Here is a 15,088-nt window from a genome sequence, read left to right as displayed (position 1 = left end):
TGTTTGTTTGTTCATTCATTTGTATTGATTTGAGTTTTGCTTACATCGAGGGCAGCAATCCACAGTTTTCCTCCTGGTCAATCTAATCAGAACCAGAGACTGGAAAAGAGAGAGAGAGAGAGAGAGAGAGAGACAGAGAACGAGATAGACATAGTGAGAGACAGAAAGACAGAAGCAAAGAGGAAAAGAGAGAAAAACAGAGAGAGAGAAAGAGACAGAGAGAGAGAGCCAGAACGAAACAGAGAACCAGAGAGAAAAAGAGAGAGACAGAGAGTGAGAGAGAACCAGGGAGAAAAAGATAGAGAGTGGGAGAACCAGAAAGAAAAAGATAGAGAGAGATAGAGAGTGAGAGAGAACCAGAGAGAAAAAGATAGAGAGAGACAGAGAGTGATAGAACCAGAGAGAGAAAGATACAGACAGAGAGTGAGAGAGAACCAGAGAGAAAAAGATAGAGAGAGACACAGAGAGTGAGAGAGAACCAGAGAGAAAAAGATAGAGAGAGACACAGAGAGTGAGAGAGAACCAGAGAGAAAAAGATAAAATAGAGACAGAGAGTGATAGAACGAGAGAGAGAGAGAGACAGAGAGTGAGAGAGAACCAGAGAGAAAAAGATAGAGAGAAACAGAGAGTGAGAGAACCAGAGAGAGACGGGTAGAGAGAGACAGAGAGTGAGAGAGACAGAGAGTGAGAGAGAACCAGAGAGAAAAAGATAAGAGAGAGACAGAGAGTGAGAGACAGAGAGAGAAGATTGCCAGAGGCTCCTCGCCTTCACGTTATGTGGTGGACACAGTGCCTGTTGGATGCCAACCCACACTGAGGGTGAAAAAGAAATGGAAGTTTTTCTGGCCTTGGCTCTGGCCATCTCCTGGCTTCTGTGTACAGACACTGTGGCCAGTGACTCCATCATCCACATAGGTAAGTCCTCTGTTTCTCTCTCTCTCTCTCTTTCTCTCTGAGGCCACAATGATGTATGTGTCAATGTGTCATCAACCAACACCCAATACAGCCTCACTTCACCTTCCCATCTCTTGTAAAGTGCAGTCGGATATTGCTTCACCCTTTCCCCTCCTTAACTAAACCCTCTTTCTCTTTTGCAGGTGTGTGCATGTGTTTTTTTTTGCACACAGATATATACACACACACACACACACACACACGCACTGTTATTGCAAGCGATGCACTTGCAATTCAGGCGCTTCTCTCGTTCTCTGCCTCTCACATCGAATGGGTCATCGATTCCCGCAGAATAAGCTCGTTTCTGGGCTGTGAAACTTCGCATTCGTTTGACGTCGTTTGTGTGTGTGTTTGTGTGTGTGTTTGTGTGGTCTGTGTATTAGTATGTGTGTGTGTCTGTGTGTTTGTATGTGTGTGTGTCTGTGTGTGTTTCTCTGTGTGGTTGTATGTGTGTTTGTATGTGTGTCTGTGTGTGTTTGTATGTGTATGTATACGTGTCTGTGTGTGTGTTTGTATGTGTTTGTATGTGTATGTATGCGTGTCTGTGTGTGTGTTTGTATGTGTATGTATGCGCGTATGTTTGTATGCGTGTGTGTGTGTGTGTTTGTATGTGTGCCTGTGTGTGTGTGTGTTTGCATGTGTGTGTGTGTGTTTGTATGTGTGTCTGTGTGTGTGTGTTTGTATGTGTGTCTGTGTGTGTGTGTGTTTGTATGTGTGCCTGTGTGTGTGTGTGTTTGTATGTGTGCCTGTGTGTGTGTGTGTGTTTGCACGTGTGTGTGTGTGTGTGTTTGCATGTGTGTCTGTATGAGTGTCTGCGTGTTCCAGTGGTGTAATAGTTCAACTGGAAATAACTTTAAACTGGGGTGGGGCTGGGTGTTGGGATGGGGTGGAGGGTGGGGCGGTTGTATCTGGATAAAAAAGCTTTCTGTTGAAATTTCAGCAATGAGGTTCAGTTCATTTTTGTTGTTATTTAAAAAAAATCAGCTGAATTCTGTATTTTTTTTATCTATACAGTAATGCTCGCATAAGTCTGTTCTGTATAAATCGTATCATTGACTAGGTCGTACATCTGTCCAAGTCCCATTGAATTTCCCATCGTTTATAAGTTTCATATAACCCATATTTTGCATAAGTCATATTAAACGTATAGTCCCAACTGATACAACTTATGTGAGGTTTACTGTAGTTGTATGTATGTAGTAATAATAATCATAATTATAATAATAATCTTTGTATTTGGTATAGCACATTATCTAGTCATTGAGATGTCTCAAAGCGCTTCACAGAATATACTGTAAAGTGAATTGAATGTATGTTTTGTGGGTGAATCATGGCAACCAATTGTGCACAGACTGTGTATATACATATATATATAATACATAATATATATAAACCAAATCTAGTTGCTGTGAACTCTGAGCAAGATGTTTCTGTGTGCTGAAAGCCTCAAGCTCATTACAGGCTTGATGTATTGGAGAGTTTGTAAGGTTGTCTGCAGCCAGCAGTGATCTGCTGTACAAGTGTGCCTTTGTGAGATTTGCCAAAAGATGTATATGTGTGTGTGTGTGTGTGTGTTGTTTTTCTTAAATGGGTGACGGAGTAACTTGGCTTGTGCCTAACTCTAAAACACAGCAACAATGTGTTCCTGTGTGCCAGGCGAGGCTTGGTGCCTGTGTAGTTGTGTGATCCACATTTTTCTCCCTCTCTCGAATTTCCATCGAGGTGGCATGCATGGAATTTTCAGTTTGGTTTGGATAGTCTTAAGCATATTTTTTTAATACGCTTCTGCATGGTGATGGGTTTCCGCATGTGTGATGCATCCATCCATCCCTGAGAATTCTACATATGTGTGGCACTCACACACTGTTTACTTGAACTAGAGTTTAAGCAGCTAGTTTAAGGTCATCTTCTGCTCCACCCTCTCTCTTGCTTGGCTCCACAACTGTGAAGCACTCACACGCTATCCCACTTGAAGGTCGCTATGTAGATGCACGTTGTTCTTGATCCATGATTATAATATGCTGTGCTGTTCTGAAACGAGTCACAGCTTGGTATTAGGGATAGCTTTAGGATTCCTGCTGTCTATTTAAATGAGTTTTCAGTGGACTAAACATTGATCTATATCCCACTCTGTACTCTTCACTGGCAAGGAGCTAATCAGTTTCTTATGTCTGAAAGAACCTTTATATTGAATTGATCATAACCTTTGAGAAAGATATAACTTGTGGTAACAAATTGTCACGATGGAGTCTGTACTAAGATACTCTTCCAAGGCCAGAATATTTGTGAGGAGCCTTGAATGTGGTATAATACACACCCAAAATTTTACCCGTATATCCAGTCAATTCACTTTACAATATAGTCTATGAAGCTTTTTGAGACACCTCAATTACGTGAAAAGGCACCACATCAAATGCAAGGACTAATATTATTATTACGCTGCACTCTTAGAAGTTGCAGTTGATCACATGAGTGATTCAGATCATTAACCCTAACACTAATTTATTGTCATTTTCCGCATGATTACATAAGAAGGTGTGCTACATACTAGAATGTAAACCTTTCAAAAATACACTGAAGTGCTGTAATTATGTAACTACAAGCAAGACCAATAACTTTGGCAATTTTGTCACCAGTGCCAGGCATGAATTAACAGTTTGTTTGGGTGAAAAAAACACTGGTTACAGCAGCAAATCTAATTCATGGACCAAAAAAACAAGTGCTTCTACCCCAGTTTACTCCAGATGTGAGCACTTCAGCACATCTGATCTCATCCCTCCAGAACACCCACCTGACTGTCCCCCCATCACTGCTCTGAGCTGCTTTTTAAACAAGTCCCAGGGTCCTGGCCTCAACCAACCTTCCTGGCAACCCTGTTCCAGTCATTAATTACCCTTTGGGTAAAGATGTTGTCTGTCCTTGCCAGAATCCACTGGCTCCCAATCACCAAACGGATCGATTTCAAGATCCTCTCGCTCATTTTCAAATCCCTTCAAGCTCTCGTACCTCCCTACCTATCCGACGTGTTTACCCCCCCACTCCACCACCGGCTGCCTCTGCTCGCCCAGCTCCAGCCTCCTTTTTGTCTCTTGTCCCCTCCGCTCCACCATCGGTGTCCGTGCCTTCAGTCACTACGCCCCGAAACACTGGAACTCTCTTCCTCAATCCCTCCGCCTTGCCCCCTCCCTCTCCCCCTGGCTCATTGTCAGACTCCGCCACTGTCAAGCACTCTAGGATGCAATCCCATGTGAAGGACGCTATATAAATGCAAGTTGTTGTTATTGTCTTGAAATGACCCTTTGCAACTCTAAACCCTTGTCCTCTTGTTCTGCTGTCTCATAGAGTCTGAAAGTATTGTTCTGGGTTTACTTTTTCAATCCCATTTGAAACATAAGAACATAAGAATTTGTTAGATAAAAGAAGACCAAGGTCCATCCAGTGTGCCTTCCACTATCCTGGCAGTCGCATGCACATGTCACGCCCCAAACTATACACAGTATCCCAAGATATTATTATCTAAAATAAATCTATCCAATTTGCTTTTAAAAGAATCAGCACTTTTTGCTTCCACCGTCTCCCTATGGAGCCTGTTCCATATATTTACTATTCACAACATTATATACTTCGATAGAGGCCCCACCGAGTCATTTAGAAGAGCCCCCTAACTTGTCTAATTGTTGCTCAAAGAACCTTCCATCAATACTGGGGATCATCCTCGATGCTCTCCTCTGCGCAGCTCTAGGGGCCTGTGCAGCCTCATTTACGTCACAATGACCAGAACTGTAATCTCACTTGGCTGGCAAGCAGTAACATAATTTTGATAGCTCAGCCAACAAAAGTCGGAGCTCATTAAATTAGAAATTCAAGGTACGACCATTTCCATTTTGTTATAAAATAGTGCCACCTGCTGCAAATTCGACTTCTTGTCTTTCCTGCTCATTTTCCTATCTTGTCTGTTTGACGATCAGCGATTTTTTTCCCCTGAGCTTTGTTTCTTTGTGATGTTGCCCACCAGCCTTGCCTTTCAATGTTCCCTTATCTAGATGAATCACTCCCCTTTTGTTTCTTTTCTGCACAGAGACAATATGCAGTGTCAGGATATTAGACCTTGTCTTGTGATGTTCAATAAGTCTCCCCCAGGAAGCTATTCTTGGTTTCCCAGTGCAATAGCCAAACACTTTCACAGGAAGACATTTCCATTACTAAGGGCATTTTTGTATTGATGCTGTAACTTTTATCTATTCCTTTCTCAGTAGGGGGGTGGGTTGGTGGAAGAGATGAGGATGTTGTGTAGAACACAATTTTAATAGGATTGTCAGGAAGGGGGTGTTGAGGCCACGATTCCTGCAGGAAATGGCTGAATACTGTGATGGAGACAAGCAATCTGAAAGGATGCGATCAGATGGGTCGAAAGATTTTCTTCATCGAAATTAATCTTGTGAAGTTTCTCTCTATTTTCTCCCCCCCACCACCACCGCCACACCCATACACACTTTGTCCTTATAATTGCATGTGGGCTGGTGGGTGTTCCAATTAATTAACTCTCTTCAAGTCTATCTAGAATAGTCACATGTGTCTTTTCTCTTCTTTGCATTGAAACACAGCGTACTATGTCTATTCAGGCTTCCATCACCACATCGGGCGTAGTCTCTTGTTTTGTCTCAGTCTTGACAAAGATCACTGCTGTGTTAAGAGGATTTTTTTCTTGACGTGGAGGGTAATCAACAATCGAAACAGGTTACCAGGCAAGTGGTAAGAACCCACCCAGGACACTGGAATGCATTAAAATAGCAATTCGATGATGTGATGGGGGGGACAATAGGGTGAGTGTTAGTATGGGCCAAAGGGTATTCTTTTTCCAGACCGGTCTTATGGTAATTTTGTGAACTTGCCTCTTTCAAGACCCATCTCAAGACCCTCCACTTCGACCGTGCTTTTGATCACCCTCCTTCCCTCTCCTGCCCTCCACCCTCCCAGATCCCGACCCCCAGCTCAGATCCAAAACACTGACTGTCCAGCATCTTGGGACGTCCTCCCGACGTGAAAGGTGCTATACAAATGTAATTTTGTTGTAATCCTTCCAAGTCTGTCATTTCATTCACACCTCAGCTACAAAGAGGGCCTTCTACCTGAGCCAGGTTTTAGCTGTGAATGTTTTTCTTTGTTGAAGTCCATTCAACTGTGTGGTACCATATGGATAATTTGAGAACACTCAAACCTAATTTGCAGGATTTCCTTTGTGTGTGGATACAAATGGGAAGTGTTTTACAAGTCTACAGGTAGATAAATGATTAGTTACGTTGGCAGCTTGGATGATTCTCCTCTGTTTTATTTTGTACTTTTTTTTGTTGTTCAACCACCCTGAAGTCCTAACTGGTGTCAGATGTTGTCCAGCTGTTGATATAAAACTGACCGACCATTATACACTCAATGGTCTTCAATGGCTCACTGATGTACGAGTTAATTTAATACTTTTATGGATAACATATTCAGTCATCTCAATGTTAGACCATAAAGACTGCAAGTGCAACGGTAAACTCTGTATGAAATACGCTGTTGGAAGCCAAAGGTTTGAAGGTGACTTTGTCACAGTGTAGATCCAATGTAAGTAATAATAATCCTTGCATTTGATATAGTGCCTCATCACTTAAGAACATAAGAACATAAGAATTAGGAGCAGGAGGAGGCCATTCGTGGCTGATCTTCTCACCTAACTCTGATTACCTGCCCTATCCCCATATCCCCTAATCCCTCTATTTTTCAAGAATCTATCAGTCTCAGCCTTGAAAATGTTCAAGGACTGAGCATCTACAGCCTTCTGGGGTAGTGAATTCCATAAGCCACTACCCTCTGAGTGAAGAAATGTTTCCTCAACTCTGTTCTAAAAGGCTGACCCTTAATTTTAAGACTGTGACCCTTGGTTATAGATTCTCCACCAGGGGAAACAGTCCCTCTGTGTCTACTTTATCAGCCCTTTAAGAATCTTATAAGTTTCAATAAGATGCCCCCTAATTCTTCTGTACTCTAGAGAATACAGCCCTAGTTTATTCAGCCTATCCTCATAGGTCAGTCCCCTCATCCCAGGAACTAACCGAGTGAATCTACGCTGCACCCCCTCGAGGGCAAGTATGTCCTTTTTTAAATAAGGAGACCAAAACTGCACACAATACTCAGGTGCGGTCTCACCAAAGCCCTATACAGTTGCAGCAAGACTTCCCTACTCTTATATTCTAAACCTTTCGAAATGAACGCTAACATGCCGTTCGCCTTCTTAGTTGCTGCTGCACCTGCAAACTAACTTTTTGGGACTGGTGTACAAGGACACCCAAATCCCTTTGAATACTAACACTATCTAACTTCTCCCCTTCCAGAAAATAATCTGTTCTTTTATTCTTGCTACCTAGGTGAATAATTTCACACTTGCTAACATTGAATTCCATCTGCCACCGACTTGCCCATCCCCGAGCCTATTTATATCTTGTTGCAATCTTTTTGCATCATCCTGAGAGCTCACTCTGCTGCCGAGTTTAGTATCATCCGTGAAGTTAGACACAGTACATTCAATGTCCTCGTCCAGATCATTGATGTAAATGGTAAATAGCTGAGGCCCAAGCACTGATCCTTGTGGCACTCCACTAGTTACATTCCTGCCAATTCGAGAATGATCCGTTTATCACTACTCTCTGCTTTCTACCCGATAGCCACTCTTCTATCCATGTTAATATTTTCCCATTAATCCCGTGGGCCTTGATCTTGAGTAACAGCCTTTTGTGTGGCACCTTGTCAAATGCCTTCCAAAATCCAAATATACCACATCTACTGGTTCCCCCTTATTCAACCTGCTGGATACATTCTTCTTTGAGACGTTTCAAAACACTTCACAGAATATACTGTAAACTTAATTGATTGTATATTTTGTGGGCAAAACGCGGCAGCCAAGTGTCCCACAAACAGTCGTGGATTGAGTGAACAATTTCTTTTAAAAAAAGAATTATTACCCTCAAAAAAGCGATTCGCCAATCGACTAACAACTAGGTTCCTACCTACTGCTAGGTAAACAGTGTGGAGTAAGAAAACTTGTCCAACGTTTCGCCCCTCCCGGGAATCAAACCCAAGTTTCTCGCTTGCGAGGTGAGTGCTCTAACCACTAAGGTACAAGAAGCCACACATGGTCCATTACACTGACTGACTCATGAACTCAGTTAACTGTAGCTGACTACACCTCCGCCTTCGAGGTCAACCTCCCCGTGCTTTGTGCCCAGGTCACGGAGATAACGTTTGTTGACACATTGCCTTTCATGTTACCAGCAGCATCTCCGAAGCACCTCTTAGGGTGAGATTAATTGGAAACGAAGTGAGTGTATCCTGAGATTGATCGAGCATGATCATTGCCTTCAAGACTGCATCATTCATCAGATAATAAATAACTTAATCTCTGGAACGCAACAGTTTCTCTTTCTCTACCCAAACACATGAAATATAACATCTCCAAAAGATAAATAAAATATATATATATATATATATGCGTATATATGAACAAAACAGCTTGGTATTGCGAGATTTTTATTTTCAAACAAAAAGCAAATATAGCTTATTGGATCACTGGTGATGTAATGCACGGCAATAGTTGAATGAATAATGCTCTGATAATATTACATACAGGTAGAATTCAGATAAGGTGGTTTATAATGTTAGGACCCACGGGTTCAACAAATGCTTTACGAATGCCAGCTATTTTGTTCTCTGCGTTATTTTTTGAGCTTTGGGTTGAATTGAGCTCATTTCAACAATCTATCTCTGGAACTTCTATGTATAGGTGGGATGCATGGAATTTCTGAGCTTGGTTTGGATACTCTTAAGCATGGTGATGGGTTTCCACACGTGTCAGACACCCAGCTGAGCAAAAACAAAAGACCTAATGTTGAGCAGCTTGTAATGGCCCCTGTGTTTATGGGGATATTGGTACTGACTATAATTAGATTAATTAATTAGATCCCAGGCTCAACCACCCACTTGTGGTGGTTGAGCCTGGGATCTAATTAAGGTTTTGCACGTGCTCATTAGAGGTTATCTGGTCGGATGCAAAGTGGGAGTGAGCCCCTCACGGTTGTTCTGAAGTTCAGTAGTTCAGGACATGACGCCCACAAATATACAGTCAATTCACTTTACAGTCTATTCTATGAAGTGCTTTGAGACATCTAGAAAACATGAAAAGCGCTATATAAAATACAAGGATTATTATTATTATTATTATTATTATTATTATTATTGTGACACGTGCATGCGACTGCCAGGAATGGTGGAAGGTGAATTGGATGGACCTTGGTCTTTTTTTCAGGTGAAATAAGCACTTTGTAAAGTTTACTTGGCATGCCTTGAGTGCCAGTGGGATCGTTGACCAGAACTCTTCTATTACTGAAAAGGAAGGTTACAAACGAGAGGGAGGATGAAAGCTCCCACTACGAGCATATTAGACCTTCAAATGGTGTAGGTGGGAAGGCTGGGATAATTCTGGCCTTGAAGGTAGTGCAAAGCATCTTATATACATATATATGCATACAATAATAATAAACCTTGCATTTGATATAGTGCTTTGTCATGTCATTGAGACATCTCAAAGCGCTCCACAGAATATATTGTAAAGCCGATTGACTGTGTATTTTGTGGGTGAAACGCGGCAGCCAATTGCGCACAGCAACGCCCCACAAACAGTCGTGGAATGAGTGACCAAAATCTTGTGATTGCGTTAGAAAATTGACTTTTAAAGCACTTTAAAAGACACCTACCAAGAGTTGAACACAACAGTCGACGGTACTCTTGACAGCCACATTACTGACTGGGCAGTTATAACGGAAGGTTTGGATCCAGAATGTTAAATCCCACGTTGTAAGCAGACGTGACAAAATATTTCATCGCTGGGTATCACTTTGAAAGGTTTTATGAGGTGGCCTTTGGAATAGGGTTAAGTAATAGTTCCTGCTTTCTGAGGCATTATTTTTACTGCACCATTTGTTGATCAAACCGCTGGCAGAGTCCTGGTGATTTACTGCCTAACACGGAACCATAAAAATGCGTTACACCTCGTTGTGGACATTTAGAGTTCTTAAAAATTAATTGTCCTGTGCTGAGACGCCAGCTTCAGTTACAGGCCCCACTGTAATGCCGTTCCAAAGATGGCCATCACTTAGCATGATTCAAACCGCATTGAAGTCATTGTAACCTTAATAATAAACCTGATTTATAGGATTACAGTAGCACAGCTACAGTTAGATTTGATTTAACCTAACTCGGCTTCCCAATTACAGCATGAGTTGAATCGAGTTTAGCGTGGAGTAAGAGTTGAATATAATTTCTAGGACACTGTCCGTATTTCGTGAGTTAAAGGGTTCATATAGCTGGTAGCCACATGAAAATTTGCAACCTCTGTGATCAGGTGTGGGTCAAAACAGTTCAGGCTTTTCATCACAAGCTGATTCAGTTCTCTGGGGTCGTTCTTAGTCAAATCATCTATAGTCATCTTCTTGATTTAGTGGCAATCTTTTATCCACTAACATCTGGCTAACGCTTTACATCCCATCTGCATCTAATTACTCCATGCCTAGCCATCGAGTCAGCCATGAAGGTAGCAGTGAAGGAGATAATAATTTGCATTTGATACAATTATAATAATCCTTGCATTTGATATAGCGCCTTATCACGTCATTGAGACGTCTTAAAGCGTTTCACAGGTTACACTGTAAAGTGAATTGTGGGCGAAACGCGGCAGCCAATGGCACACAGCAGCTTCCCATAAACAGTGGTGAATTGAGTGACCACATTTTTTTGAGGGATTATTACCCCCTGGAAAACAAACCCTCAATCAACTCACAACCGGGTTCCTACTTACTACTGGATAAACAGAGATGTGTGGAGCAAGGAAATCCAACCTCTGACTTGCGAGGCAAGTGCTCTAACCATGACACTCCAGGACTCCACAATATATCCTTTCAAGTTGCAATGTTATTTAACTATCATGACACTTGGGAGGGAGGGAGGTAAAGACGGAGAGAGATGGGAGAGAAATAGTGATTCACACTACCTCAGGGCAGGAGCTTTGTGTAACTGAGGCTTTAGCGAGGTCACCACTATCCATTTCAAGCCTATATAAAGGTTGGGATCGAGAGCTGATGCATGCTGAGCTCTCGCCAATAAATTTAGCTTAGTGAGCTTCTGCGCATTGACTGCAGGGATCAATATCAGTGGCTGACTGATAGCGTGAAGGTGAGCATTGTGTAACCTTGTCGAATAGCTGAGCTATGGAAGGAGAATGAAGTTCTGAGAGTGGAACCGAGCAAAGACAGGAGATTTCAATACGATTTCAGGCGATCGATTTTCCTCATGTAAGTCCAGGAATTGGAGTAGGTCATCGCCAGGATTTTACAAGAGTTCTCCCAAGCAAGAACTCCTTTGTTTGCCCTTCTTCTCTTTTCAAGCGGACTGACTGACTGATTGATTGATTGTGAATGTACAGAATACTGTCAAAAGGGAGTCTTGTAGCGTAGAGGTTAGCATCCTCACAAGTGAGAGGACCCGGGTTCAGTTCCCGTATGGGGAGAAACCTTGGACAGGTGTCCTTATTCCACACTCCTGTTTACTTTCTAGTAGGTAGAAACTAGATTGTTAGACAATTGGTGGATTGCTTTCCGGGTTAATAATCCTTCAGAAAAAAAATTGTCACTCAATCCATGACTGTTTATGAGACACTGCTGTGTTTTGCTCACAAAATATACAGTCAATCCACTTTACAGTATATTCTGTGAATGACTTTGAGATGTCTCAACATCATAAGGCGTTATATCAAATGCAAGGATTATTATTATTATAAAGTTAAGCTGGTGCAGAAACATGGGGAAAAAAAACCCTAAAGTGTAATCTTCATTCGGAGGAGAATTTTCCACTTTTTTTTATCTTAAGAGTAAAACCGTGTTGTGACCCAAGATTAGGTGGAATTTCAGGCCTGAGAACAGGTCATTTTGGATCTGTTTATTGTTACACAAAGAAAAAGAAAAGCCTTGATTATTCACTTGGGATCTTGGTCTCTGGAATTTGGAATCAAGCTTCCAAATCGAGACTGAATTTAAGAATTCTTCGCAAATGTGAGCCATCTTGGATTTTCAGTAAAATAATTTTGCGGAAGGTGGTATTTCGGGGTTTTCGTGTCGCAATGGTCAAGGCAAATAGCAGTGTCAAAGAATCATAGAATCTTACAGCGAGGAAGGAGGCCATTCGGCCAATCGTGCCTGTTCCGGCTCTTTGAAAGTAGTCGAACTACTTTCCACTCTATTCCTTTGTAAAATAAACGTAAAAGAGGCTAAACTTATTTCTATGAAATTGTTAATGTTGATTCCCACCCTCTGATCTCTATATGGATCTAATTAGTCATGCTCCTGTGATAGCCAGTCATGTAATCAATACAGTCTTTATGCAGTGTTTATTTTTCTGTAGCCATGCAAATCAGCCTGGATATTTACAGCTGATTGTTACAACCTCTTTTGGAATGATTTCTGGCTGAAGCAGGTAATCATGTAAAGTTCAGTTGCCTGCAGCATTTGCAAATAATTAACTTTCATTCCATCCATCCGATCCATTGGATTCGGTGTGAATGAGTTTCACACGGCAGCCTGGCTCAGTGGTGCTCTCACCTCAGAGTCAAAAAGTTGTGGGTTCAAACCCCCACGTCGGGGGCTTTAAGCTCACAGTCCAGGCTGACGCTCCAATGCAGTGCTGGGGGGAGCACTGCATTGTCAGAGACGCCATCCTTCGGATGAGAAAAGCGAGTTTCTTTCTCTCCTGATGTCCTGGCTAAAAATCTCCCTGACAAAATCGTTTAGGCACTTCATTGGCTGCCATGTTTGCCTGCGAAATAGAGTCATAAGACTTTATAGTAAATCTTATGAAGGGCTTTGAATGAATCAGCCCATGATCTAATAGAATGGCAGAACAGGCTCAAGGAGCTGAATAGTTTATTCCTGTTCCTCGGTTCCTTCGAGACGTTTCGGCACTATGTAAGGAGCCGGGTCAAATGCACAAGTATTATTGTTGTTGATGCAGATATATCTTCTTCATTCAGGTGCAATCTTCGAGGAATCTGCCAGAAAGGATGACAAGATGTTTCGCTTGGCTGTCGCTGATGTGAATATGAATGAAGAGATTTTGCAGAACGAGAAAATAACCTTCTCTGTCCGATTCGTGGATTCCAACAATCCATTTCAAGCTGTTCAAGAAGGTAAGGCTTTTCTTTTTTTTTAACATTTGCCTTTTTCAGGGATGATCTGTCTCGATTACCCACCTCTTTGACTGCCCTTTCAGTCATCATTGTGGCGCCCTCTACATTGGTTAGAGCACTCGCCTTGTAAGCGAGAGGACCATGGTTCAATTCCCGGGCGAGGCGAAACCTTCGGCAAGTTTACTGACTCCACATGCCTCTTATTTACCTATCAGTAAGTAGGAACTCAATTATTAGTCGATTTGTAAATCGCTTTCTGGGGTAATAATCCCTTAAAAAAAAAAAATTATTTGGTCACTCAATCCATGACTGTTTGTGGAACACAGATGTTCCAAATTGGCTGTCACGTTTCACCCACAAAATATCCAGTCAATCTTCTTTACAGGTTACTCTGTGAAGCGCTTTGAGATGTCTCAACGATGTGATAAGGCACTATATCAAATACAAGGATCACTATTAATATCTCTCTCCCTCCTCAGCTCAGGTGCCTAGCCGGTGTTGCAGAGAGTTCTCATGTCAAAGGCACTGTATAAATGTGAATTTGTATTGTAATGCTGTGTCGTGTTTTAGGATCATTTTGTGGGTGTTTTGGGGAACTTATTGAGGTTGAGGTTGAAAATTGAACAAGGGAACCTGCTAGTTTTGAAGAATTCACTGGAGATTTTGACCAGAATACATTTTGTGTATTTCCAGACTCACTTTTGGTATATTTTCATAGATTGTCGCACGCCTTGTTTAAGGATTCATGGTGTGTGCCTCCATAGTAGCTCCCATATATTAAATACACAATCATGTGAAGGGTGAGACTGAAATCAATAGAGTTTTCAAGGTAAGCAAAATGCAGTAAGCAATTAACCTTTAATGCTAACCTCCAAATATTTGTTTAACCTTTACGCCCGAGTGTAGAAATAAGATCTGCTTAGCCCGGTGTGAGCTATAGTTTTGAACACAGCATTTTCACTTTCGCCCCTCATCCTGCGAGATTCCATCATTAATAATAATAATTCTTGCATTTGATATAGCGCCTTATCACATCTTCAAGATGTCTCAAAGCCCTTCACAGAATATGCTATAAAGTGAAATGACGGTATATTTTGTGGATGAAAGGCGCCAGCCAATTGCGCACAGCAGCATTCCATAAACAGTCGTAGATTGAGTGACCACATTATTATTATTTATTTATTTTTGAAGGAAAGCGATCCGCCAATCGACTAACAATCGGGTTCCTACTTACTGCTAGGTAACCAGAGACGTGTGGAGTAAGGAAACTTGCCTAAGGTTTCGCCCCACCCAGGACATTGCAGCAAAAAACAAATTTAAACCTATCTATTCCATTCCTTTGGCTAATTTATGTGAAAGGGGCGAAGGAGATAGAGAGGTCTCCTATCATGGGGAACTGATTTTGCAATGATTTTTATTACCAAGGGTTATTTCTCCAGTAATATTTGTGTTGTTATTAATGAACTGTCATAAATGTGTGCTAGTGTATCATTACAGTTGAGTTCTGTTTCGCTGGAGATGAGAGAGATAGCATCTCGCATTGTTCCATCAATAACTAGTGAGACTGTCTGCTGTTGCGTGAGAGTGCTCATTTCCTCACGTGTTGCGTGTTGGAATACAAAACACACAGTCATTCCACTTTACGGTAAAATCCTGTGACGTGCTTTGAGACGTCCTCCCAACGTGAAAGGTGCTGTATCAAATGCATGGATAGTTTTAATTACCCAAGTGCTCTGAGACACTATTCTTGGGTGCTATCTAAATACGTCGTTGTTGTCATTCACTTCATGGCTATTTGTGGGAAGCTGCTGTGCGCAAATTGGCTATCGCAGGGCGAAGTGTTGGTAAGTTTCCTTACTCCATACGCCT

The 15,088-nt window shown here is 41.8% G+C and overlaps 1 protein-coding gene across 1 annotated transcript in view; it reads left to right on the top strand.

Moving 5' to 3' along the window:
• The first annotated feature begins 717 nt into the window (after positions 1 to 717).
• LOC103186977 (glutamate receptor ionotropic, delta-2) overlaps positions 718 to 15,088 on the top strand; it is a 71,492-nt gene continuing 57,121 nt past the window's right edge. The window contains exons 1-2 of the mRNA XM_007906271.1: positions 718 to 915; positions 13,064 to 13,219. Of these exons, the coding sequence (XP_007904462.1) occupies positions 801 to 915; positions 13,064 to 13,219 (271 nt within the window). The 5' untranslated portion in view covers positions 718 to 800. The remainder of the gene's footprint in view (positions 916 to 13,063; positions 13,220 to 15,088) is intronic.

Source organism: Callorhinchus milii, unplaced genomic scaffold, assembly GCF_018977255.1.
Source record: "Callorhinchus milii isolate IMCB2004 unplaced genomic scaffold, IMCB_Cmil_1.0 Scaffold13, whole genome shotgun sequence".
In the NCBI taxonomy this organism is placed as follows: Eukaryota; Metazoa; Chordata; class Chondrichthyes; order Chimaeriformes; family Callorhinchidae; genus Callorhinchus; species Callorhinchus milii.
Note: the sequence above shows the minus strand (reverse complement) of the source record. Positions and strands in the feature narration are given on the sequence as shown.